At 53.5% G+C, this 27,683-nt stretch overlaps 1 protein-coding gene across 1 annotated transcript in view; it reads right to left on the bottom strand.

Moving 5' to 3' along the window:
• Positions 1-5,142: 5,142 nt before the first annotated feature.
• The window catches only part of EXOC6B (exocyst complex component 6B), a 279,150-nt gene continuing 256,609 nt past the window's right edge, over positions 5,143-27,683 (bottom strand). Inside the window, exons 21-22 of the mRNA XM_063135856.1 lie at positions 10,135-10,247; positions 5,143-5,277 (exon numbers count right to left, since the gene is read on the bottom strand). Coding sequence (XP_062991926.1) covers positions 5,151-5,277; positions 10,135-10,247 — 240 coding nt within the window. The 3' untranslated portion in view covers positions 5,143-5,150. The remainder of the gene's footprint in view (positions 5,278-10,134; positions 10,248-27,683) is intronic.

Genomic DNA, 27,683 nt, shown 5'->3' with positions numbered 1-27,683 from the left:
AGGTTTCAGACATAACCCAAGTGCAAAAACAGCAAAAAAAGGGGGGGGACCTTTTGTTTTGATCTCCAGCAACATGTTGAAATGGGGGCCGCTCCCAGGAGGGGCCCCTGAAGGAGCCGGTGCTGCAGAGAAAAACATCTCTGGAGCAACTGGTCCGAGGGATGTTCCCAGAGGATTTCGCCCGTCCCTTCCAGAATTTTTCAGGTTTAGCGGCAAACCCACCCACCCCCGTCCTGTCCCGTCCCGTCTGCACTGCATGCGCTGTCCAGTTATGGAGGAGGAGGAGGAGGAGGAGGAGCAACAACAGCTTCGACTGCACCCATTGGCCCTCCAAAGTGGCTGCACAGGCACAATCCCAGAGGTGCACCACAGCACGCACCCAGCCCTCGTAACACTGTGGACACAACCCCCAAATGGCGCACACTGATTCATGGGCACACACACACACACACACACACACACACACACACACACCAGGTTTGCCCTTGGATTGCCTGGGCAGCCCAGGTGGCAGTCTTCGTTCACACCTCCATGTTATTTTATCAGTCACAACGGTGTGTACACAAACACACACACACACCTCTATACCAAGCAGTCCACTGCAGAGGAGGTGAAACTTTAATGAGGATTAAAGAGGATTTTTTAAAACCACCTTTCACTTGACTTTGAGTGCACGCACACAATTTGTTGAAATGATTAATTTTCTTTTGAAAGGATGGGGCTGTATTGCTTGGAACAAAATGTTAATTAGGAACAGAGCACCGAAATTCCATTTTTCATCTCCATTATGTGAGTGGCGGTTTGGAGTCTGACCCTCCTGAAACCGGACACTCTCCAAATGACTCTCCGGCGTGTTGAGCCAAAGCTTTCGCGTGCACCAATCCGTCTGCTCTCCGGATCAGGGCCAAACCAGGTTCATTTTGGCTGCTGCTCCATGGAGAAACCAGCCGCACCTAGATCTGGCGATTCTATCATGCTCTTCTTTAAATGGAGCATCACAGAGACTAGATGGCCCAGTTGGAGGTCACAGAACGTTCGTGGCTGGTTGGAATTCCAGCACGGTGTTCCGGTATGTGAGAATTCCCTCTTGTTTTGCTCAAGAAGGCAAACTGAACGGGACGGTCCCTGGTACGAAGCAAAGGGTGCACCTTGAAGCAACTGCCATGGAAACTGGGGGGGGGGGCTGCCCAGCTTTCCCCTACCAGCCTAATAACTGCCACTGCCTCCGCAGCTGACCGGATGTGACGAAGCCCCAGTTTACCATGGGTGCCACTTCCTGCGCTTAAAACGGGGAGGAGAAGCAGGAAGTAGCACCAGCAAACACCCTACCCTGGCTAGCAGCAAAGCTGGCGACTGGCAAATGCAATTCAGACTTGAGCAGACTCACACAGCAGACAAACACCCAGGGCTCAATTTTGCTCACAACATGTGCAGTTGTGGCAACACCTGGCTATGCTCCGGTGAAATCCTTTGCACAGTTAACGGCCTCTTCAGGGCCAGGGCAAGAGCAGCACCGAACCCACGGGCTTGTTTAAGGTGCCAGTGAAGCAGGATGGGACCAAAGAGGATCCCTGGACATGTAGCAATGGATGCTGGGGCACCGCTCTGGATTCGGTCGGCACAGCCGCTCGGGGCAGAAGCACGTCTTGGGCAGGTCTGGTTCAGCATTTGGGGGTGGGGGTCTGTATCCTGAATTCCCAGGACCTCGTGGCCAACAGCTGCCCCACAGAAAGCAGAGGCTCCGAGAAACCCGAGGGAGGAGTTAGAAGAATGGAAAGGGCTTACCAACTGAGGAACAAATTCACATGCACTGGTGTAACTGGGGTGGGTGGTGGGTGGGGAGAGATCCTCTCAGCAATCTGGGGCATGATTTCTTTCTCTCACCCCCAGTGAAAAAGGTCATGAAGCCTACATCTGCACCCTCCCCAAAAGGAACTTGAACTAGAAACAGTGAATCAAACTCTGCTCCAAAGGTGGTGCTGGTGTGTGGAAAGCTCTGGAAGGCCTGGGGAAATTATCCAACTCAGCAATGCCCTCCGGACGTATTTGGTGGCGACAGGAACGTTGCCGCCAAGGTAGCGGCCTCGATACCTTTCTTACACCCCTGGAGACTCACACCCCTGAAACAGCCAGGATCATCCTGATGGAGCCCCGTGAGGGCAGGGTGTCCTTCTTTAGCCCAGTAGCCTAGATGGTTCTCCATCACTGGGGACATCCCAACATGCTCGCTTTGCTCAGAAAGACAGGCCCACCCTGGCCCACGCTAGACAGGCTCTGGGCAGGCTGCAGCCTTTCATGGGACTTGTGTAACACACCCTGGCAACATGAGACTGACTGGTCAAGGCTGGCGGTGGCTCAGTCCAAGGCCTCCCTGTGTAGCTGGACCACCAGGTTCGAGGGGAAGGATTTCTATCGCCTTGACAGCCAAGACACAGGAGCCAACGAGCCCAGCCCCGGGGAAGTTTCCTGTACAAGCGTCATGGAAGTGAATGGGAAGGCTGCACAACTCCCTGGCCAACTGTGGAACCCTGACAGGGCTGGACAAATGGCCGACCGGCCCTTCCCTCCCAGGCCAGGCGTTTTCTCCAGCCCTGTGGGCACGTCCTCAGGTCCTTGATCATCAAAGAAAAAGGCAACGTCTAACACCGGCGCCAACCTGGTTTTTTGCCTGAGAGAAGCTGGAAAGTCCAAGTCTGATTTTACCAGGGGTGGGGGGGAGTCCGAAAGGGGGCAGGGCTTTGGCATCTCTGGGCCCCACATCCTGCTCAAAAGCTCTCCCTGCCCCCTCTTGATTGTAAGACCAAAATAAAAGAGAGTTCCTTGGCACACACATTAACCATGTGGGCATTTGGGGGGGGGGCACTGTATGGGTGGCTGCACAATTCATGCACTTTCTCTTTCACACACACACACACGACTTGCACATATTTGAGCAAGCCCCACCCCCACCCCAAATGCTGCTGGGGCTGCTAATGCTCTCACCTTTGGCTGGCATCTTTGTAAGCACCCTAGAAGCTCTGGAGCTGCGCAGCATGGGGGCTCCTTGGCAAACTCAAATATACGCCCCCCCTCCCCTCTTTCCTTGAGAAACAGACCGGGCACAGTCCGCAGAGAGAAGTAGCACAACTGGGGCAAGAAATGGGAGCTCTTCAAAAGCCCTGCCGCTTTCTCAGTGGGCTGGGCCTGCCGAACGATCCTCACAGCCAAGCCGTGGCTCCTGGCCCAGACGCTGCAGCGTTCTTACAGGTGGAGGGAAAAGGTCTTCATAAAGTTGGAAGGATGAATTTGGAAGCCGGGGACAGAAGCAGCGGGCCCAAATAACGGAGGCTGGTGGTCCCTTTAGGGCTATACGATTCCCTTCTTTTGGAACACCCACATTTGGAAGAGGTTTTTTTTTTTAATCTTAAGGAAGGCTTTTGCGCAGTGTTTCCCACAAATATTAAAGAAAGGCACCATAGCGGTTCCTTCCTAGCCCTGAAAACAGCCAAGAAAGGAAGGTGGTCCCAAATGGATCGCTTACAAAGAGGGCCACAGATACTCGTGCTGACAAATCCTTGTTCGTTTGTTTTTAAAAAAGATCACTGAGGAATACGGCAAAAAACACATATAAAATAAGCAGCTTGCATTTAAAAATGTTGCCGGGACACCCACTGGGGCAGGGCACAGCCCCCAGACTAAAAATCTGGGAGAGGACGACCCAGATGAATGGAGGCCCAGGACCTGGCAGGCTGCAGCTGGCAATCCCACAGCGTGGCCGTCGGTACGTGCCCCCACTCCCGGCCCCCAACAATCCCATGGAAGGCTTAGAGACATTAAACGGTTTTATAAAAATGGTTGGTTTGTTTTTTAAAAAATGGCTGCATTTTGAGTAAAGGCAAGAAGAAAACCAAAAGACGCCGTGCAAAAACACAAGGCAATGCAGAACCATCTTTGTGGCCTACTCCAAAGGCCTTCACTTGTTCCCTTTAATGCCATGACTCCAAGGCAAAGGTGAAGCAGGGGGACAGACGGACGGACGGACGGACGGATGGAGGGACACGGAGGCTTCCCAATGTGGCCAGGATGGGGCCCCTCTACTCCGACTCACAAAAGCACCGCAAGAACTTGCAAACTGTGAATCCCTCTGAAAGTCTTTGCCTCCCTGGAGCCATCAAGAGGGGCGGGGCTCAGGCGTGCCCTCCGCCAATGGCCTTGCTCGCCTTACATGGCAAGCAGCTCCTGTACCTAAATGGCACTGTCAGGTGGAGAAAGCAAAAGATCTCCATTCCTGCTTTTCACAAACTCTTCACTGTCGACCTAACGAAAACCCCTCCTATGCAAAAAGCCAGGCTCCAAAAGTGTGTGTGTGAGAGGGTGTGTGTGTGTGTGTGTGTGTGTGTGTGTGTGTGTGTGTGTGAGGGTGCGTGTCTTCTACTTCTCAGGCAGAAGAAGGGGCAATTCACAGAACCATTTTTCCAATGGAGGAGGAACCTCTGGCTGCTCGTTGGGGCATCGCAAAGAAGCCCTCCGGACAAACAACTTTACATTTCCTGGAGGCCCTTCCTGAAGCAAGGTGCTGGAGGCAAAGACCGGTGGCCCACCGGCCCACCAAGGCATTCCGAAGGCCAGCAGCCCCACAACGTTAAGGAAGAGACACGCGCGCCCCCGTAACACCTCTGCCCTCTGAAGGGGCCCCAAGCCACCCCGCCCCCATAACCACACGGCTCCCATCCCAATCCAGGTTCCACACAAATAAAATGCTCCGTTGCAAAACACACCTTGGATCCCTGGGCGCACATCCGAAACCCCAGCCCTCCGCGAAAATGGCGCTCTGTGCAGTAACCAAGGCAAGTTTCCGCCGGCATTTGGCTTCCCAAAGGGGCCTTTGGCCTTCTGGGTCACGTTCTAGCTTTTACAAAGCAGTTCCAATCTCATGAAAACTGGTGGCGATGGCAGAAGCAGCTGGTACCTCCATCCCTGCAAGGGTGCCAAAGACTCCCAGGGGATGCTGGCCAATTCCCTCAAGGAGCTACACCAGGAAGGGTGCTGGGAGGGGCCCAGGTCAGGATCCGCCTCCTTGCTTCAGCGTGCCGCAGGGCACAGCCCCTCCCTCCCCCGACCCAGGCAACCACCTGGCCAGCCCTCCCTCCCTCCCTCCCTCCTTCCCTCCTTCAGGAGTGGTGGCTGCTGATGAGGCCACGCAGCTGCTTGGCCACCGTATCAATCAGCTTCTGCTTGTCTCTCTCGTTCTTCCGGAACTGTGCAAAGACGTTGTTTTTGCGGCTCGTGTCCTTCATCCTGCACAAATGGAAAGCAAGCTGGTCAGCTGGTAGAATGCACCCAAACACACAGCGTGGAATATTCGGCTGCTGACGTTTCTGCCGCAGCACCACACCCAGGGCCACGTGAACCCGTAATGCATCGCGCATTTCATTTTCTACATGTGAGGAACTGTGACGCTCCTCACAAGTGTCCATGGCTGAGAGGCGCATGGCTCCTCTCACCTACAAAGGGACCAATGCGTCACCAGAGCAGTACGACAATGGAACCAGTGACCTAGAGAGTTGGTGGGCTCTCCCACACTAGAGGCCTTCAAGAGGCAGCTGGACCACCATCTGCCAGGGATGCTTTACGGTGGATTCCTGCATTGAGCAGGGGGTTGGACTTGATGGCCTTGTAGGCCCCTTCCGGCTCTGCTATTCTATGATTCTATGAAACTTCCTGACTGTTAGAGCAGTACAACAATGGAACCAGTTACCTAGGGAGGTGGTGGGCTCTCCTACACTAGAGGCCTTCAAGAGGCAGCTGGACAACCACCTGTCAGGGATGCTTTAGGGTGGATTCCTGCATTGAGCAGGGGGTTGGACTCGATGGCCTTGTAGGCCCCTCCCAACTCTGCTATTCTATGATTCTATGCACAAAGATGCTTCTTCTTTACATCCCCTCATTCTAGGTCTGTCTCATTACTTATTGCACAAATGACAAAGCGCATGAGTTTTTGGAAATCCTCTCAGATCTGGCGCACTTGGGCCATTCCGATGTCGTGGGAAGGGGTTCACCATGGGCAGCGGGCCGTGCGTAGAGGGAAGGATGCCCAGGGGATGCAGTGCGTTTCTCAGTGTGCTATGCACGCATGAGGACACCGTGCCCCTCCCCCCCACCCCAGTACACAGTCCTTGCTGGCACAAGCCAGGGTTCCATCAGTCACACCTCCGTGTGACACAGAAGCACCATCCAGGACAGGGCTCTGGAGATTAAGCACTAAGATGATGCAGCCGGGGATATGCCGAATGGCCCCCAAGCCAGGAAAGTGGCCCCAAACTCTGTGCTTTATTTCCACCCACAGAACAGCCACCATTCACTTAGAGTGCAGAAAGCAAAGGAGTGCAGAGTGGAGGTGTGTGTGTGGGGGGGGGATTGCAACCCCAATCCCTGGCCCCTGAGAATTAAGCCTGTGCCCCTCCGGAATCCTGCCCTGCGCCATGCTAGAATGTGACAGAACTGCGGGACGCGGTTGTGACAGACCTGTGGTGAGACTAGACAGATTTTTGAACGCACGTTATTAATCCCGAAGTTGCTAGAGGGCTCAGCTGCCACCTCCTGAATTTGTCCGTCTCTTATGTGGGCCTGTGTGTTAGGAGGTGCAAGGCGGCTCGCCTGTCTGGCTACTGGCTGCATTCATTTTTAAGCTGATGAGTAGGGAAACGCAGCATGGCGCATCGCCTTCAGCCCCAGGACGGCCGTCGGGTGGGCCTGCACATCAGGAATACATTATGCGATCCGTGGGGCACGGTCCGGGAGTGCGTTTTAAGCCTGACAAAAGGGTCTTGATACCCAGCTGGGTCCCGGTGGGGCTATCGAGCTACAAATAACAGCACAGGTAAGAGGAAGTTAATGGGGAGGCTCCTCGGCCAAAACGCTCTTCAAGCCACTCCACGCTTTGCTGGGAGTTCAGCTATAAACAGACGGAGCAGCCCAGGGAAAGCGACTCCACTTTAGCAGCAATTAGCGGATTGGAGATGATAAAGTTACAGGCGGAGGTGGTTTCAAGAGACCGTGCCCCAGCGCTCCGTTTACATTCAACAATAACAGGACTCGTTGTGAAGCGAGGCGAAGAAGCCACATACTTACTCTCGGGATATCCTGCGAGGAGGGAGTGAGCAGGGAAAGAGAGAGAGAAGCCAAGACAACGCGTTAAGTGGTGGCTTGTCGGCCGTGGGGCCTGGCGGGCAAATCTGCGCCCGCCGCTGCGGAGCCCTTCCGGTCTTGGCGAGGAAGGAGGCAGAAGCCGAGCGGCAGCCACCGGCCGCCGCCAAGCCAGGATGCCGCAGGCGCTCAGCGGGGCCCTGTGGCAGAGAACGGGCGCCATTTCGCCAGGGGCAAGCCTCTGCCCAAGGCAAGAAGCTGCCTATGCAGACAAATCGGGGGGCGGCACCTGGATGGGCCGGCAAGAACAGCGCCGGATGAGGCCGCTGCCTCCTGCCTCCGCCTCCTGACCAGCCCGCAGCTGCCATTCAGCAGAGACAGCCAAGCCAGGCTGGACCATGCAAGCGCAGCCAAGCAACACCCACCAAGCACCACACCAGCGTCCGGATACGAATCGGGGGGCGGCGGGGGGGCGGGGGGGAGGCATGCCGGCCATTTATTTCTAAGGCCTGCATGCTAGGGTTAACTACGTGGCTGACGCCCCATGGAGCTTGGCCTGGGGTTGCCCCCCGAGTGCCGGAAGCGGCCCATGGAGTTCCACTCCTTTCTGCCCGCCGATGGCAGCCAGAGCTCAGTGCCTCTGCGAGGCTCACAAGCAGGGCCCTGAGAAGAGAAAAGGAGCCCTGGAGCAGCCTCAGGCCGGTGGAAGGGGGGGGGAGGTGGAGAGAGACACAGCTCACCTGGCCTCCTGTTTTCCCAGCAGCCAGCCCGATGCAGGCTTCCAGGAGGCTCCCCCAGCACAGCAGGCAAGGAACAGCCCCTGGGTGTCTCAAACGAACGCACGCCAGAACTTGGGGAGCTGCCTGCTTCGCGCAGAGTCGGCCCATTCTGGCTCAGCAAACGCCACACCAACCTTCCCCGACCTGGTGCCCTCTGGATGCGTTGGGAGTACAATTCCCGGAATTCTGGGAGCTGTACTCCAACTCATCTGGAGGGCAACAGGTTGGGGAAGGCGGGTTGGCCCTGGCCCTGTTTAGAAGACACCTTTAGCCACGGTGGTGAACGCTTTTTTCAATAACAAAAAAAGCCTTATCCACGGTGGTGAATGCGTTCCCCACGGTGGTTTGAGGTGGCTTCTGATTGGGGCCACGGACCGGCAGCCGTGGCTCTCCAGGACTTCAGGCAAGAGTCTTTCCTGGCCTTATCTGGAGAGGCTGCCACTGGAGATTGACGCTAGGACCTTCCGCCTGCAAAGCACGGGCTCTACCTGTTGAGCTGTTTGCACTCAGGGACGGCCTGGCTGTGATTCTGGAGGACCTCCTCTGCCGTCATGATTCACAGCCACAGACGGACCTCTCCTCTTTCTCCATAAAGTGGCCTAACCCTCTTTTAAAGTCGTCCAAGTGGGTGGCAGCAAATTCCATACATGAGTTCTGCGTTGTCCGCCCTGAATCTTTTGCTGGTCCGTTTTGTTAGATGGCCCTGATGAGTCCTGGCATTTTGAGAGACGAGGGGGGAAAGTCCCCTCCTGCACATCAGGCCGACTTCGCGGGGAGACCCACCCTGCTGTTAATCCCCGGCTGCAAGAAGGAACGCTGTCAAGAGGGATCCCCTCCAACGGTTCCTCCTCAAATCCTTTAAAAGATCTATTAGTGCCAAGTTCTATAAGTGGACCACACCGTGCAAAGTGGACTGTGGCAGTGCTTGCATACCAACCGTGAGCACGGGCACATTTCCCCCAGGTATAAGCAACGCTTTGGGACGGGTGCTTCACCTGCAGTCTGTTCTCAATGGCCCTTTGGCCTCTTCCGGCTCTAAGAGATGACCAAAGGCCTGTGGAGTCCAACCCTCTGCCCACCCACATCAGCCTAACCTGGGGGGCTGGAACTCAGGGGCAAGGCTTTGCACGCCGGTTCAATCCCAGGTGGCATCTCCAGGCAGGGCCTGGGAAGAGCCCTGCCCAAAACCCGGGAGAGGCACGGCTGCCTGCCAGTGTCAGCGATACTAGACAGACCGGGGATGGGGGCTGACTCGGTATAAGGCAGCTTCCAATGTCCCCTAATGCATCCGGAGCAGAGAACCACATGCAGAGAGCTGCTGCACTTCCCAGCGGGGGATGATGATGATGATGATGATGATGATGATGATGATGATGATGGAGAAGGAGAAGGAGAAGGAGGAGGAGGAGGAGAAGGAGAAGGAGGAGCTGCAGAGGTCTCCAGCGTGTAGCACAAACCACAGGCTGCAGGTGAAGGGAAGGGAAGGCCCTTTGGGAAGTTGGGACAGGGCAGATAAGAGGATCTGGACCACGAGCCCAGCCCACCTGCTGAGACCCCCGGAAGCTTACTCCGTGCGGGTCCCACAGCCAAACCACAGGTGAAGGAACGTGAGTATGTATGTGTAATGCCTTCCGTGGGGAATGCGCCTCCGCCTGGGGGATTGTGGCGATTCCCAGGAAGGCCCGGGCAGTAGGCACCAGCCAGCACTGTGAGCATCTCCAAGCAGCGTTGGAGAATGGGCGCTGGTGGGCAGCGCCAGTCAGGTGGTGCCTCTGGGTCACTGAAGCGAAGGCGAGGCCGTTGACGGGGGCAGTCGGTGAAACGCCTAAGACGGTCTCATAGCCAGCGTGCAAAATGCCCCACTGAGACTGCCAATAGGCACACGCACCCCACGCCTTCATGAGAAACACCACGGTTTAAAACACATTCATCTGTCGACACACATTAACCTGAAAACGACTTACAGATGACAGAAATGCCACAACGGTGCAACATACACAACTCAGCACTAAAAAGCTGCAGCCATGACAAGAGGATCTGCTGTGCGGGGGGAGGCAGGGCGGGGGGGGGGGCGCACGCCACATGAGCAAAGCATCTGCCCTCTCCCTTGCGAACACGCAGGCCAGGCAGCGTGGAAAGCGGGGAGCAGCATAGCAGGGGACGCTTCTGCTTGTTAAAGCCAGCACAGCAGTCAGAAAGCCGTCTAAAGAATGGCTTGGTCAGCACTAACTTTTCTAGCAAGATCAGCGCCGTTGTCGGGTTCACGCGAAGATACTTGCAGGTCGGTTGTCCGTAGTCAGCCAGGTACGTCGACCAGTCCCACTGGAGAAACAAATCTAAGAGCTGAAACGCACAGAGGGAGGGAGAGAAATCACGCCACCGGTCATTACTAAGAACAACATGGAAGGGTCACATTGCGGGATGCAGAGTTGCCTCCAGAGGATGGGATGCTGGCCGTGAATCTGGATTAAAGACCCAACTCTGCATGGACTCCTACGTTGGCCTTGGCCAATGCACTACCCCTGCCTCAGTGCTTTATCTGTAAAATGGGGATGTTAGCAGCCTACCTCAAAGGGATGCTAGGAAGGCAAATGGGAAGAGTAATCAAGAATGGTTTATTAACAGGCATCTCTTTCTTGGGCCAGGGGACGGGCAGGATCCACCAGGGTTGTCCTTTGTTTTGTTTTTGCAATTCTGTTACTATTCCACGCCAAAGCACTTCGTAATTGCAAGGCACTACAGAAATGAGAAAAAGTAGAGGCATGTTTTGCAAAAGAACCAGAGGATCCAGTGGTGAAGAAACATCCCTTCGTTTAGCCTTTGAGGCAAGCAAGCCACGCCGCTCCGTCTTCCGTGAAAGGTCTGCTCAGGTGAAGGTGGGAAGAGAACAAGGTGCAAAATGCCAAATGCAAAGCCAGGGTGCGGAAGAGGTTAATCTAACCCTGCCTTGTCTCCTTGAGAATTAAGCAGCCTGGACCTGGAATTACTCCACGCTGCCCAAAGGTAGCCTAGTCCTGGGAGAGGAACAAACTCCATCGCCTAAAAAGGAAAGGCCTTGCAGCTTGCATTATGACTCAGGAGCGTGAAGCTGGGGGGGCTGAGGATGAGAACTCAAAGAAATCCCAGGGGCGGGGGGCGGGACGATGACACTGATGGGGCTCAGAGGAGCTAGCTTTCAGCTATAGCAAAGTGTATTTGTGTTTTCAAAGTTTAAATGTTATCTGGAAACCTCTCTGCATATGAGCCTTGGGCATCTCAGGCAAACACCTTTAGGCTAAGTGCCTGAAGAAGAGGAGAGGCCAGGAACCCAGGACATAGGGAGGTCATGGGCTCTTCTCCCACACTAGAGGCCTTCAAGAGGCAGCTGGACAATTTATTTATTTATTTATTGCATTTATATACTGCTCCCATAGCCAGGGCTCTCTGGGCGGTTTACAGAAATTTTAAAATTGAGGTAAAAACAAGTATACAAAATTTAAAACTCTAAAACACAGAACATACACACATAAAACATTAAAAACCGATTAAAAACTAAACATGTGGGTAATTAGGATGTGCCGCCATATGCCTGGGTAAAGAGGAAAGTCTTAACCTGGCGCCGGAAAGATAGCAGCGTTGGTGCCAGGCGAGCCTCATCAGGGAGATCATTCCACAGTCTGTGGGCCACCACCGAAAAGGCCCTGTCCCTTGTTGCCACACTCCGAGCCTCTCTCGGAGTAGGCACCCGGAGGAGGACCTTATATGTTGAACGTAGTGACCGGGTATATCCACGTTGGGAGAGGCGTTCCGTCAACCACCTGTCAGGGACAACTACCTGTCAGGGATGCTTTAGGGTGGATTCCTGCATGGAGCAGGGGGTTGGACTCGATGGCCTTTCAGGACCCTTCCAGCTCTACTCTTCTATGATTCTAAGGCAAGCCAACAGTTGCCAGAGCTGTGTAGATGCCGTTCAAAGAGAGACCCATCGCTGGCGTTTCCCAAGGGGCAGCGCAGGAATCGAGGCTGGCAGGAATAGGCTTGGGGGGGGGGAATGCATGAGGCACAAACTGCCGTCACACATGGCTCCCTCAAAGTGTGCAAAGGATCATTGTGTCTGGCATGTGCGTGTGCATGTGTAAGAGGAGGGGGAGGAGGGAGAGAGAGAGAGAGAGAACTGGTTATAGCCCTCCATATTCCCAGTCTACTCCCAGTCCCTAGTAGGACTAGGAGACCTGATAGCACTCTTCAAATACTTAAAAGGTTGTCACACAAAGGAGGGCCAGGATCTCTTCTCGATCCTCCCAGGAAGCCAGATTCCGGCTGGACTTCAGGAAAAACTTCCTGACTGTTAGAGCAGTGCAACGGTGGAATCAGTTACCTAGGGAGGTTGTGGGCTCTCCCACACTAGAGGCCTTCAAGAGGCAGCTGGACAAGCATCTGTCGGGGATGCTTTAGGGTGGATTCCTGCACTGAGCAGGGGGTTGGACTCGATGGCCTTGTAGGCCCCTTCCAACTCTGCTATTCTATGATTCTAGGAGGTGGACTTTGCAAGAACTAAAGACTGGGACACCTTTGACGCAGCAGATCTGGATTCAGTGGCCTGCCTCCAGAGGCCCTCCCCCCCTCCCCCCCAACCCAGCCCCATGTTGACTCTGGGCCGAGAGAGGAGCGAGTCCAATTTGTCCTCTTGTCATTTAGGTGTCCCCAGCCTCCATGTAAACCGAAGGGGCGCTCCCGGCGGCAACGCACCCACCCACCCTCCGGAGCCGAATCCCAGCTTCCTTCGGCGCACCCGGCGCAGGAGCCAGGAGCGGGACAGTGATGGATGGCCTTGTGTGTTTTACAGCCGCTTCGCCCGATCAATCTTCCGGACACGCGGCCTGGCTGGAGATGCCTCCTCGGGCTCCCTCCGGCTCCCTCCCTCGCACAGGGCTGCGTTTTCAAAGCAACCAGAGGGCGGGAAGTTCTTTCACTAAGAACTCTGACAATGCAAGACGATTTATCTGTCACATAAATGTGGTTTTATTGGTTTTACTGTTTAAACTTTTCACCTCCGCAACTAAATCAGGAGCGGTGGGAGGGATATTTCGCAGGGGCATCCCTGAAGGAGACTGCTCCTCCACAAAATCTGCCGCTGCCTTCTGGGGCGGATTCCAACATAAAAATATGCAAATACCATTAATTCTTCAAACTAAAGAGTCAGCCGTGCAGCTCCATAAATCAGCCTTGACAGCCGGGTGGGGGAAGAGCAGCCGCGGGCACATTCAGCAGGGGAACGGGGCGCCCGGCGTGCCGCAAACGCCGGCCGGGAGACGTGCAAGACGGCCGGTGACCGTGAGCCTGGTGCACGTCAGAGAGGCAAGGTGGTGGGGCCCCCGAGGAGCCTGCGCTCCCCCTCGGTGGAAGACGGGTGGAGGTCCTAGGAAGGAGGGAGGTCCTAGGAAGGCCAAGCGGCCGTCATCATCTCCAGGTCGTCCCTCAGAACATGCCCCAACCTAGCGCGGTAGAATCCCAGAGCTGGAGGGAACAAAGGTCTTCAGCCCCAGCCGCACGACAGCCCCCCTCCCGCAATTAAGCTCCCAATCCACACCCACACACTCACTCTGGGCATCACCTGAGCAATCCCGGGAGAAGCAGACCAGGTGTGGGGGCTTTGGGAAGAGAGCAGAACCACACATCCGAGGCACGACGCAACGGGCGCAGCCTGCAGAAGGCGCTGGGCCTCCACGGTCAGCCCTCCCTGGTGGTCCCAGGAAACCCTGCGCACGCCAGCCTCCCTTTCTAGGCCCTCTCCCTCTCCCTCCTTTGCCACCTCCTGCAGCACTGGCTAACAGAGACCCACAGCTACTAAGGGAGGCACAGGCAGCTCCACCCCAAACGCTTTGGCTGAGTGACAGTGCAGAAAGCTTTAATGCTGCTCGGAACCTCCACGTCTGTGCCGGCGTAATCGTCGTTCGGAAGCCACAGCGGCTGTCAAATCCGTACCGGCCCTGTTGCTGCAAGCTCCCCCAAGCCACGAGATGGTCTCAGGGCAGCAGCACTGCAGGGTCTTCCCTTTGAGGAGAGACCGGGAAGGGCCGTACGCTCAGTGGGAGAGCAGGCACACGCTTTGCATGCGGGAGGCCCCAGCCTTGACACCCAGCATCTCCTGGCAGGGCGAGGAAAGACCGTGTGCAGAGGAGGGCGACCAGGAGGATCAGGGGTCTGGAAGCAAAGCCCTATGAGGAGAGACTGAAAGAACTGGGCATGTTTAGCCTGGAGAAGAGAAGATTGAGGAGACACATGATAGCACTCTTCAAATACTTAAAAGGTTGTCACACAGAGGAGGGCCAGGATCTCTTCTCGATCCTCCCAGAGTGCAGGACACGGAATAATGGGCTCAAGTTAAAGGAAGCCAGATTCCAGCTGGGCATCAGGAAAAACTTCCTGACTGTTAGAGCAGTATGACAATGGAATCAGTGACCTAGGGAGATTGTGGGCTCTCCCACACTAGAGGCCTTCAAGAGGCAGCTGGACAACCATCTGTCAGGGATGCTTTAGGGTGGATTCCTGCATGGAGCAGGGGGTTGGACTCGATGGCCTTGTAGGCCCCTTCCAACTCTGCTATTCTATGATTCTAGGACTCCTGCCTGAAGCCCTGGAGAGCCGTTGCGGCCCAGGAGTCGACAATCCTGGACTAGGTGGACCCATGTCTGGGAATAAGGCAGCTGGGAATAAGGCAGCTTACTACATTCCTAACTATGGAGGCAACTGTTCCGCTGCTCCATGCCAGGGTGGGGGGACACCGAGCCCACCCCTGCCCTGCCAGGGACTTCACACCCAGCCAAACCACAGCTCTGGGGCTGCCCAGCCTCAGACCCACCCCGTCCCAGGTGAACTGTCCATTCAGGGCACCATTCAGGGCACCATAGCCATGAAGACGCATTTAGCATTTTATTGTCAAATCTGGGACACTAATCTGGCATCGCTTGGGGCAAATATGTAGTGAAAGAAGCACTCAGGGTAATTGGACAGAGACTGAGCGCGGGATCCCCAGATGGCCCTGCGCCACTTCCTTGGGCAGGTAAACCTGAAGGTTTAAAAGAAAGAAGGTGATTCACAGCCAGCTAGTCATTTATTAGCTATGTACTTCCCCAACATGAAATAACTTCTCCTCCGGTCACACATTTCCAGCCACGGCAATCAGTTTCCCATTAACAGAACAAATGGCAACATTTAAGCCAACAATTCACCAGTCAGGGTCAAATCAGGCAATTAGCAATGGCTTGAAGGGCTTTCAATGGCCACCTTGCATGGGGGGGGGGAGAGACAGGGGGACTTTAACCACTCCCTCAATGTGGTCCCAATCCGGATCTGGCCTGCTATTTGTATCCAAAGAAAAGCCTATGTAAATGCAAATAGACTAAAGCAGAGGAGGGGAGAATTAAATCCACTAGGGCAAAGGGCTCCTGATCTGAAGCGGAGCCCCTGCACCCATTTGTGTTTTAAAAGCTCAGCGCATCAGCCGTGTCTTGCTTCGTCCTTTGGCCTTCCAAGGTCAAGCCTTCGGGTCACATCTCTTGTTTCTTTGACGCTTCCTCCACAGTGGCTGAGAGCAGACTCATATTCCCCATTCCGCCAGAGAGGCCTGGTCTTCGGTATCACTACCTTCGGGCGCTGTAGTGCTACTGAGGCCTGGCTAATCTAGGCAAGGCAGAGCAGCTGAGGCAGGACAAGGGAAGCTTCTCTTTGGCAGCCTCTGAGGGCCCGACTACTCAACACACACCCCTCATCGTAGCCTTGGCTCATCTCCTCGCTCCACTAGACTAGAGGGACCCATTTTGGCACAAGGCACACAGAATGGGACCAGGAATGTAGGCTCAAATTCCACCTCAGCTGTGGCTCAAAAGCAGGTCACTTTCTCTCAGACTGTTCATCAACATGTCAACGAACATACTTCGCCTTTAGCGCCAAAGGACGTATTACAGCCCCGAGTCAGCGCCAACTCCAGAATTGGATCAGGGCCCCCGGTAACTGCTTTTTAAAGCGCACGGTTAATGCAACAGTTTATCTGACCCGTGCAGCGAGCACCTCGCAATTCTTACCACCGCCTGTCAGAATGATCCCCTGCGCCGCGCAGGTGGGAATGGGGAGCGAACTGAGGCAGCGCATGGCTAGGCAGAAGCAAGGTTTGGAGCAGCCGGCACTTTTCCACTGTCCCACGCCGGGGGGGGGGCATTCAGGAGTCCGTGGCCAGGACAAATGGGGGGGGGGAGAGAAGGGCTGGTAGGTGCTCCTTGCAAACGAAAAGGGTGGCCGTTGAAGCGGCATCAGACATTTCGTAGCGTTGCTGCCTGCTGCTTTCCAAGAGCCAGTTCCTGCCAAGGACATCTGCTTATGTCCTCAGAAGGCCACGGATCCAAACAGGAGAGTCTGCCTTCAACAGCAGAACGTCTCCTGTCCAGCCGCGCCCATTATCTCCCCTGTCTGGATTATTGTTGGACTCACTCCGGGGCCTGGTTTTAGGCTTCTGTCTTTATTAAATTAGGTTTCCAGTGGACGGATTCCAGAAACCCTCACATCTGCACTTGCCGTGGATAAAGCTCTTTCTTTTTTTCCATCTGTAAATGCTCATAATTTATTCCCAGGAATATCGCTCCATTTCCAGTAACTCCAAAGTGTTATTGTGAGAAGGCAACCTGAGAGTCTCTTCTGACCATTCCCATCCTAAGGCCGTTCGTGTCAAAATGCCGCTTAAGAAGGGAGGGTCTCTCTCTCTCTCTCTCTCTCTCTCTCCAAGGAGGCGCTCTCACCCTAAAAGAAGCTGATCCGCATTTGCCACACGTCTAGAGTGCTTCATAGGGGATTCGTGGGAAGAACCATCATGCCAGGAAGAGACCTGGGAATGTGCCTCTCTAAGGAAGATGCCCCACCGCCATAAGCCAGAGCCGAGTGCTGTGGCGGGGAGGCTCCACAGCTCAGGTTCAAACCCCACCATCTCCAGTGGAAAAGGGGCTCTGGCAGCAGGTGCTGGGACGGTCTCCTGACTTCCTGGTTGGATCCTCTTTTAGGTCAGCAAGAGTCCTGAGGATCCGACCAAAGGCCTCTCCACTAATCCGGTCTCCAGTTTCTCACAGGAGTCAACCAGATGCCCGAATGGGATGCTGGCAAGCAGGACACGCGTACAACAGCGCTCTGCCAGTCAAATCCCCCAGGAACGGGTGTTCAGAGGCATACCCCCTCTGCCACGGCCACTCCGAAGGGGCGATCACGGAGACCTCAAAGACTGCTGGTTTCATCAGACCTCAGCTGGAAGAAGAACACCTGACTTCCGATGGTGCCCATCATCTCCACAGATGCAGCCTGGCTTAAGTGAGAAGTGGTGGAAAGGCTGAACATTGATGGCGACATTCAGGAAGCCCTGAAGCCCCAGGAGTGGGGAAACCACCAGAAGAGGGGATTTTCTTCCTGACTCTCATACCTCACATTTTTGTCTCCAGACTTCAGGAGCCAAAGAGCTTTTGGAATCTGTCACCAGCCTCTGCAGCTCAGCACCTGCAGCTGACAGCCGACAGCTGGAAGCCGAATTCCAAAGCGAGGGCCGCCTCCTACGGGTGGGACGGTGTCAGCAGAACTGGGCGGGGAGGGGGAGGGTCTGGAACCACCAGGGGCCACGTGGGAAGGTGAAGCGGAGCCCTTCCAAATAACCTCAGTGCAGGAGATGGGACTGATTCAGCCCCCACACATCGCCCCATCCCACGGCGCACATGGGGCAGGGTGCTGCAGCCCGGTATTCCTGGCAGGAAAGGGTTTGACACAGCTGCATGGAATGGGAAGCACTGGCAGAAGCCCCCTACCCCACCCCTGAGGGTTCGGCAGAGGATGCCCTGTGCTGCCAATGCAACAGAGGCTGGCCAACGAGTCCACCTTAGGCCAGAACACTTCCGGCTTCTTCCAAGTCCGGGCCTGATTCGAAGTGCTGGTATGAACATTCAAAGCCCTAAACAGCTTGGGGCCAGGTTATCTGAAGGGTCTCCTCCTCCTCCTCCTCCTCCCCCTGCCAAAGGAAGTGAGGCACATGGTTACCAGGAGGAGGGCCTTCTCTGCTGTGGCACCCCGGCTGTAGAATGAGCTCCCCAAAGAGGTTCGCCTGGCGCTTGCACTGTACTCTTTTCGACACCTGGTCAAGACTTTTTTTATTTTCTCAACATTTTAACATTTTAACATCTTAATCTTTTAACCTTGCTGTTTCAAATCTGTATTTTAAATCTCTGCATTTATTCTGGCTGTACTTTTATAGTGTACTTTTAAACTGTGTTTTTGTATTGTGGTTTAAATTTTATACTTTATTGTTTTAATTTTTGAGAAATGCCCAGAGGGATTTGGCTATTGCGTGGCATAGAAATGTAATAAATAAATAAATAAATAAATAAATAAAAAAATAAAAAAATAAATAAATAAAACATTCCTTTGTCTGTATGGACGATGCCACCCATGGCAGGCAATCAGGGCACAAGGATGCTACAAGATTTACATTTGGGAGTTGGGGACACAGGGGCCCCTGAAAAACTGCCCCATCAAGAGCTCCAAAGGGATGTCTCTCCAAGCTGGGAGGGTGGGCATCCAAATGGCAGGTGCGGTTCAATGGAAGCAGGTGTTAGGTGATGCACGTCGGGGCAAAACAACCCCAACTTCAAGTATAACCTAATGGGATCTGAGCTGGCAGTGACTGAGCAAGAAAGAGACCTTGGGGTTGTGGTGGACAAAATGCCCACCCAGTGTGCAGCTGCTGTAAAGAAGGCAAACTCCGTGTTAGGCATGATAAGAAAAGGAGCTGAGAATAAAACGGCCAGTACCGTAATGCCCTTATGCAAATCTATGGTGCGACCACACTTAGAATACTGTGTGCAGTTCTGGTCACCACACCTAAAAAAGGATACTATAGAGTTGGAAAAAGGGCAGAAAAGGGCAACTAAAATGATGAAGGGGCTGGAGCATCTCCCCAATGAGAGAAGGTTACAACAGCTGGGATTGTTTAGCTTGGAAAAAGGGAGACTAAGGGGAGACATGATAGAGGTGTACAAAATGATGCCTGGTGTGGAGAATGTGGACATGGAGACATTTCTCTCTCTCTCCCATAATACTAGAACCCAATGGGGTCATCCCTTGAAGCTGATGGGTGGGAGATCCAGGACAAATAAAAGGAAGTACTTCTTCACACAGTGCATAGTTAAATTATGGAAATCACTACCACAGGATGTAGTGATGGCCACCCATTTGGAGGGCTTGAAAAGGGGGTTGGATAAATTCCTGGCTACTAGCCCTGATGGTTGTGTGCTATCTCCAGTATTCGAGGCAGTAAGCCCATGTGCACCAGTTGCTGGGGAACATGGGTGGGAGGGTGCTGTTGCACCATGTCCTGCTTTGTTGGTCCCTGGCTGATGGCTGGCTGGCCACTGTGTGAACCGAGTGCTGGACTAGAATCATAGAATAGTAGAGTTGGAAGGGGCCTAAAAGGCCATCGCGTCCCACCCCCTAGATGAACCCTTGGTCTGGTCCAGCATGGCACTTCGTATGTTCTTATGTTCATAAGACGAGGCTCAGAGGTCCTTCTGGTTCCTCTGTAAATTTGTGGATGAAAATGCTTCACCTGCCCTTGATTCCTCCCTCCATGCACACCCTATTATGATGGGAAGGGGGCGTGAAGGCTTTGTCCCCACCTCACAAGAGAGAGCAAGAGGGAGGCACAGGTCTCCTTGTACCAGCTTGCTTCCTTCTTATACCCTCGGTGTTTGGCAGCTAGTGGGCCAAATCAAATCCCCTCCAGGGTCAGAGGTGGTCGAGGGCATGCCGGCTACTGACGGCTAGAACACACCAGCTGTCCATGCTACATTAGCACCACGGCTCAGAGTGGTACGGAAGATGGCTCTAACGTGCACTCGTCGCATAAAGAGGCACCACGAGCATCAACGTTAGCAAAAAATAGAGCGCGGGACTTGAACCAGAGCGGCCTTTGAGTGGATAAAGACATAAGGAAGCCCTGCGGGCTCAGACCAAAAGGTCCACTTGGCCAGCGTCCTGTTTCTGACAGAGGCCAGCCAGATGTCTTTGGGAGCTCACTAGAAGGGCATCAACAGCCCTCCTCAACGGTTTGCTCCCCAGCACCTGGCATTCAAAGGTACACGACCTGTGAACACGGAGCCCACATTCAGGTAGCATGACGAATACCCATTGCCAGTCCCACAGTCCCAGGAACGAGGAAAGCGCCCTTCCTTCCGAGCTCACGCTGCAACTACGATGAGTCATGTTACACTTGAAGAAGTGAACTGCGCTTCCAGTTTGGTGGTAGTTGGTGTAGGAACAAGCTCAGGCTTCAAACCCCCAACACACCTCGCTGCCTAAATGACTGCGCCAAGCAGGCCCATTTCAGGCCTTCCAGACAATGGTCTCTTGTAACATTACTGCTGAAGTTGGTAGACAGGAGCGATGATGGATCCCTCTCTATCCAGTCTGGCATTTCTACCTGCCTCATGCTTCTGCTTGGATGACTCATGCCCAGTCTGTATGGGGCAGCTCAGCACGTCCAGGACTGGACTTCTCATCATCTCCCACCAAATCCATTGAGAACACCCCTACCCACCCTCCTGGCCAAGCAGAGAACCTTGGCTTTATCTTATCTTATGTATTTATTTCATTTATTACATTTATATCCCACCTTTTTTCCTCCAAGGAACCCAAGGCGGCATACATAATCCTCCTCCTCTCCATGTTTTCCTCACAATAACAACTCTGTGGGGTGGGGTGGGCTGAGAGTCTGTGACTGGCCCAAAGTCACCCAGTGGGTTTCCATGGCCGAGTGGGGACTAGAACCCGGATCTCCTGACTCCCAGTCCAACGCCTTAGCCACTACACCACACTGACTCTTGGGCTCCTCTCTCTCTCTCTCTCTCTCTCTCTCTCTCTCTCTCTCTCTCTCTCTCTCTCTCTCTCTCTCTCTCTCTCTCCTTTCCTCCCCAAACTCACTCTATTGACAATTCATTGGTCGGCTGATTGGCTGTATGTCACATCTTTGCCCAAAGGCACCCGAGGAAATGGGCAGCACAAGGTCCTGGCCACTCCTCTCCCGAGGGGTCATGTCACTGAAAGCAAGGCTCTGCACAGTCAGCCCCTGCTCTGGAGTGCCATTAACTTCATAGACCCCAGAATTGTTGTTTTTAAATGGAAACTGTTGTTTTTATACTGTTTTTATGTTTTTAAAATTTTTGTATACTTTTAATGTTTACTATTTTTAATTGTTGTAAACCGCCCAGAGAGCTTCGGCTGTGGGGCGGTATATAAATGTAAATAAATAAATAAATAAATAAATAAATAAATAAATAAATAGAATCATAGAGTTGGAAGGTGTCTCTGAGGCCATCAAGTCCAACCCCCTGATCAGTGCAGGAATCCACCCTAAAGCATCCCTGACAGGTGGTTGTCCAGCTGCCTCTTGAAGGCCTCTAGGGTGGGAGCACCCACGGCCCTGGCTCCCTCCCGTGTCATGATTCCCCGTGTCATCTCCGGCCACGATGTTGTTATGTCATTCTGTGAAGTGTCACGTACATCGATGGTGCCATTCAAATCGCCACCCTCAGCATCCTGTGGGAGGGGCAGCTCCGTGAAAGCTATCTGCCATCTCTCAAAACTGGCGTCGTCGTCATAACCACAGGTAAACACGCTGGCTCTCCGGCAGCACCTGCCAGGTACCTGGCGTGGGCCGCCACTACGCCCGGTTCCCATTCGAACGGTGCCAAGTTCTTTGTGAATTGCAGGTTTCTTTTGTTTACCCATGGAGGGTGGGGCAGCAGAGGAAGAGGTGACCTCTCCCTCACCCCATCCTGTCTGTATGGAACCGCGGCTGCCGTCACCTCCCCATGAACTTCCAGATTATCTCAGAAGAGCTTCACCTTGCCTTGAACTTGTTCGCTGCTCTCCAGTGCAAGTCACGTAGCAGTGCTCAACACCCCATTGGCGCTATGCAGCCGACAGCTCTGCGAGCTTTGGGGGGGGGAGAGGTAGGGAGGGAGGGGGGATTCACTCCGGCATGGCTCTCAAGGCACAGCTCTGACGTACTCTGGGGAAGCCCACGAGAGGAGGTGGGCGGGCGGGCGGGCAGGCAGGAGAGCCGCTCTTGTGCAGCCCTTTGGAATCTGGCACAGGTGTGGCAACCGGCAGGGCAGAGGTGGCCGCGGTGGGCTGAGAGCTCCCCTGCGAGGACCAGCAGAAGGGAGTGGCGATGCAAGCCACCGTGAGAGGGAGGGAGGGAGGGAGGGAGGGAGGGAGGCTCCTGGCGCACCCACCCCTCCTGCAAAAGCACGCCGGCCAAACAAGGCCCTGCAGGTGCAGCCCAAAGCAGGCAGCCTGGCTTTTTAAGCCTAGTTCACCTCCCGAGTGGGGGACAGAGGAGCCGTTTTTGGAGTAAAAAGGGGGCACAAGAGGAACGGCGCTTGCAGCCCTCCTTGCACCAGCTGCTCAGTTGCCCCCCACACACACACACACCCCAGCTGGGCCGGATCTACACGACTGCTTTAAAGCGCTTTATAACAGTTTTGAAAACGGTATATGGAGTGTGTGTCCTGGGCCCCAACAGTTGTCAAAACTGGTATAATGAGCTTTAAAGCAGTTGTGTAGAATCCTGCCCAGCTCACTGCTGATAGTAGAACACAGCTGAGAAGAACTGGAGAGGGTGTGTGTGTGTGTGTGTGTGTAAAGAGTTAAACCGCAGGCAGAGGGAATGTCTCACAGCCCACGCCCACATCGCCTTCACTCCAAAAACACAAACAATAAGTAAAAAAATCCACCCTCTTATACACAGTCGGAGAAGACATGACCCTAACAATAAATTAAAGTCGTTGAGCAGGGGTTGGACTCGATGGCCTTATAGGCCCCTTCCAACTCTACTAGTCTATGATTCTATGAAATAAATAAATAAATAAATAAATAAATAAACAAACAAACACACAAACCCCAACGAAACAGAATCACAACTGTCGCACGTCTAGGAGGCTTGGCCTTCCTCACACATGCTTCAGGAGCATTGGCTTCCAGAGGCAGAGAAAAAAATCTCTCAGTTATCGGAAGTTGGTAGAGGGAGCTGGAGGGTAACTGAATATGTGCTTGGCCCAAAGCAGCCTTCCCTCAACTGGGGCCCTTCAGATGGCCATGGCAGCTGGGCAGGATGCGAATTCCAGTCCGACGCATCTGGAAGACACCAGGCTGGGGAAGGCGGCTCCAAAGGCCTCCTAGTCCAAAACCAGGAAGAGCACATGGAGGCCCCGTGACCTCCGCCAAAAGGGAGGGACTCAGGAAGGACTGCTCAATCAGCAAGCAAAACAAGAGACGGACTTGGAAGTTGGGTTGGTCAAGAATTTCATTTCAGTTCGCAAATTCCGTTCACAAGATGCCTCCGTTCGCAACCCCGAACACAAACGGGAGCGTATGTTCTCCAGAAATGTCCCCAAACTCCCAAAGTTGCATTCGAAATTTGCAAAATGCACACTTTTAAAAACCGTCTCTTTTAAAAATCCGCAATTCCACATTTCAGTCAATGGGTAAACGTGGACACTTTGGGGGGAAATCAGATCCCAAATGAGAAGGGGAGGAAGCCAAGTTTTGAAGCGAAGTTCAGAGAGTTTCAGTGAACTCAAGCATCGTGGCTCTCCTATTCATAGTTGGAACCTGTCCTCGTGTTCTGCTGCGCTGAACTTTGTGTGTGTGGGGGTGAGTGAGTGAGTGAGGGCTCCTCCTTTGTGTTTAGGAAACAGCTACAGATAGACTTTCCAATAAACAGACATTTCAGAATGTAACGCTGATCCCTTAGAATCCATTCCCAATTGCGAAGGGAGTTGCTGATGGGAGCAGGGGCAGCGAATGTAAACCACAGCTTTAAAGCTCCGCATTAAGGAATTCACCTGCCTTCACTTCTACAAATCAGTAGACTCAACCTTCGCTGTAGCCAAAATGCAGAACACGCGCCCTCGTGTCGCTCCTCGTGGAGAGAGAAGCTTTAGGGACACCCTGAAGCTCCTCATCAGAGCGCGGGGCTCCTGTGCTAGCGTGCTTCTTGGAGCACGTGGCCGGGGAGCTGGCCGGCTGTTCCTGGACTGCAGAAGCGGCTGCCGCCAACCACAGGCTCCGAGAAGCCTCCTGCAATTGGTCAGCACGCGTCAAAGTGAGTGGCAGAAGATGGCAGGGCGGAAAGGGAACGCCAAGGGAAAGGCAGCCCTGGGTCTCGCTTGACACGTCCGCAGCCCGACTGCGAGCAACGTGTGCACTCAGAGGGCAAGGAGGAGCCGTGTCTGGACGCCGGTGTGAAGAAGGAAGGCCCGTCACCGATTGCGGCTTCTGCCAAACGCTGCCATCGTTGGCAGGACAGCTCCGTTAGGAGCTAGCTGCGAAAACGCAGCCTGCCAGTGATCGCCATGTTGCAGACGCTAGCGAAAACCTGCTGAAAGCCAATCAACAAGAACCGAACCTAATCAGGCCTCACATCGCCCGGATCATGCTCGGTTGCACGCGAAAGAGCTCCAGGCCCAGCACCCCCTGGGTGAGCTTCCGTTGGAGCCCTGCAAGCAGTGGCAAAGCCCTGGATCCAGATATTGCATCCGTTGGGGCTTGTTGCAGCAATAGCCGTTGTAGAGGATTGCCTTTGGCAGCAAGGGAAATAACAGGATTTATGGCTGTTTATTGCAAACTAAGAATACATCTGAAACCGGAGTAGGAATCTGAACTGAAGCAAGCGGTTTTGCCTTCTGCTATGTCACCCTGACCCCTGGATGGCCCAGCTGCCATTTTTTGTATTCCTGCAAGCAGGTCACAGAGGTCACAAACCCATCGGTTTGACCAAGAGGCAAAATGCATGCTCAAGTTATTGTTCTGGATGACCACCGCCGCCGCCACCCACCGCCTAGTGACTGCAGGTTACCAACAACAACTAGATTTATGTTGTGTGCACAAGCTTATCTACATGGAATAAAACAGATTTACAACTTGAGTAGTCATTATGAGGAGAGAAGGAAGGAAGGAAGGAAGGAAGGAAGGAAGGAAGGCAGGCCAGGCTTAAGAGGAGCCGCGGCATTTGCGTGACTCGGCTCCCAAGTAATCGCATCACTACAAATGGCATTTGTTCGGTTCTCTGTAAACCTCTGGCCATGTTGTTTACCTTCCTTGCCTCTACACAGGTGCGACACTCCTAAGAACCAAGGGCGATGGCTGAGGTTTTACCCTCTTGTGGAATCATTTCAGTGGAGGAAAAGTATTTGAAACTCAGACGTGCAATTAGAGGGTTAGGGTTAGGGTTAGGGGTGCTAATAAGACAACCATCTGTCCGGGATACTTTAGGCTGGATTCCTGCATTGAGCAGGGGGTTGGACTCGATGGCCTTGTAGGCCTCTTCAAACTCTGCTATTCTATGATTCTATGATTCTATGATTCTAAGATGCAAGACATGCTACATATAAATGGTGAAAAAGAACTAAGTTCCAGTTTATAAAAGGCCTTGGAGAGGCTAAAGAGGGAATTGGCTGCAGGAGCAGACTGGCTCCTGGCGGAGGCTACCAGAGAGAGCCAGAAGACTGGCAAGACAGTTCCATGGGTGTTGCATCCTACTACATGAACACTCACAGGTTTATGCTTTGTTTGTAAGTGATCAGACTGTGCAACGAAGAGCAGAGCATTGGGTTGTGTGGACATGAGCGCCCATCCCATTGCTTCTCGCCGTTTGGGCTGCATCTCGGTGTTTCTTGAATGCCCGAGCAAGTACTATTCTTCCCCCATCCATAAATTGCTCTGGGGATTGTAGCCAAACTGTGGGTCTGCTTAATTCAAAGGAAAGAAAGCCATTGCTGAACATGAACACCCACAAGTGTGCACTTTGCCCTGGCATGGAAGTGCAAAGAGAGGAGTCTGTGGGGTGGGCTGACCAAACAGGGGCTCATCTACACCAAGCAGAATATTCCACTATGCAAGCGGTATGAAAGTGGTATACAAAAGGCAGGAGCCACACTACTGCTTTATAGTGGTACTGACGTGCACTGACAACTGTTGGGGCCCATTGACACATCTACACCAAGCAGGATATTCCACTATGAAAGGGTTATGAAAGCAGCATAGGGCATGTGTCATGGGCCCCAACAGTTGTCAGTGCTCTTTGATACTGCTATAAAGCAGTCGTGCGGCTCCTGCCTTTTATCTACCACTGTCATATTTATTTATTTATTTAGAATATTTATATACCGCTCCCCATTGAAAAATTTCAGAGCGGCATACAAGGTAAAATGAAAATAAAAACAGAATAAAAACAGTTAAAACAAAATTTTAAAAAAGCAATAACAGAAATCCAAGGCTGCATGTTAAAGAAAGGCTTCTTGGAATAAAGATGTTTTCAGGAGGCACCGAAAGGAGTACAGAGTTGGCGCCTGCCTGACCTCCAGAGGCAGGGAATTCCACAGGAGGGGGGGCCACCACGCTGAAGGCTCTTCCCCTGGTGGGTTCCAATCGGAGGATAGATCTATGTGGAACCACCGGGAGCAGGCCCTCAGATGACCTCAGTGACCGGGCAGGTTGGTAAGGGAGAAGGCGCTCTCTCAGGTATCCTGGTCCCAAGTTGTTTAGGGCTTTGTACACAAGTACAAGAACCTTAAACCTGGCCCGGTAGCGAATAGGCAGCCAGTGCAGTTCCCTCAGCAGAGGAGTTACATGCTGGAAAGGGGCAGCTCCAGACAACAGCCGAGCTGCAGCATTCTGCACTAGCTCCAGCTTCCGGAGCAGCTTCAAGGGCAGCCCCACATAGAGTGCATTGCAGTAATCCAGCCTTGATGTCACCACTGCCTGTACCACCATGGCCAAGCTGTCCCTGTCCAGGAGAGGCCATAGTTGGCGAACCAACCGAAGATGGTAAAAGGCACTCCGAGCTGTGGCAGCTACTTGAGCCTCCAGCGACAGAGATGGGTCTAAGAGTACCCCCAAACTACGAACCTGTTCTTTCAGAGGCAGTGCAACCCCATCCAGAACAGGCCATGAGAGCCTGTCTCCCGGACTCGGGAACCACTCACCCACAGGTCATAGTGGAATATCCTGCTTGATGTAGATGAGCCAAAGGAGCCACATCAATGGCAGGACAAGAAGTAGGATGAGGTGCACTGCAATATTTTCCCAACTACATTCTTGAGCCCCTTTTCCTTTGGGGCAAAATACTGCCCCTCACCCACCCATCCCTGAGGACAGAGAGAGAATAGGGTCCGTGTACGGCCGGAGGACTATGGCAGAATCTCGCCTGCTGAGGAAGGGAGTGTGCCAGGTAGCGGAGCTCAGACTGTTCCCTGACACTGACCAGAAGGGTTACAAGCAAGAGACAAACACGGCTGCATCACTCTGTTTACTCCCGGTCTCGAAACTGTCTATTTGTCATTGCCAGGCACACAAAACAGGCTCCCCCTACCACCTTGTGGGTGGTGTATATGTGCACATGTGCATGCTTGGGGGGGGGGGGGCCTTGCCGCACCAGGCACATTGCTTTTGCTGGGTTTTTTTTTTTTTTTTTTTGGTGTAAACCTTTTTGGAGGTCATGAACTCTTTAAAACAAACAGAACTGAGGTCATTGTTAGTGAGAAATAAAACAAAATGTGAGCCACTGGCCAGGACGGCAGAGAGGCAGGAAGGGGGAGCCAAACGTGGTGTACAATGAAAGCTCTTAAAAGCTAATGAAAAACCTCATTAATCATTGGGATGAAGGAACTTGGAAATGGGGGAACAACAAACTGTACTGATCCAGCTTGCGTCTAT

The sequence above is a fragment of the Elgaria multicarinata genome, chromosome 10 (assembly GCF_023053635.1).
Source record: "Elgaria multicarinata webbii isolate HBS135686 ecotype San Diego chromosome 10, rElgMul1.1.pri, whole genome shotgun sequence".
Classification (NCBI taxonomy): Eukaryota; Metazoa; Chordata; class Lepidosauria; order Squamata; family Anguidae; genus Elgaria; species Elgaria multicarinata.
This window is presented reverse-complemented; position numbering and strand designations above follow the sequence as displayed.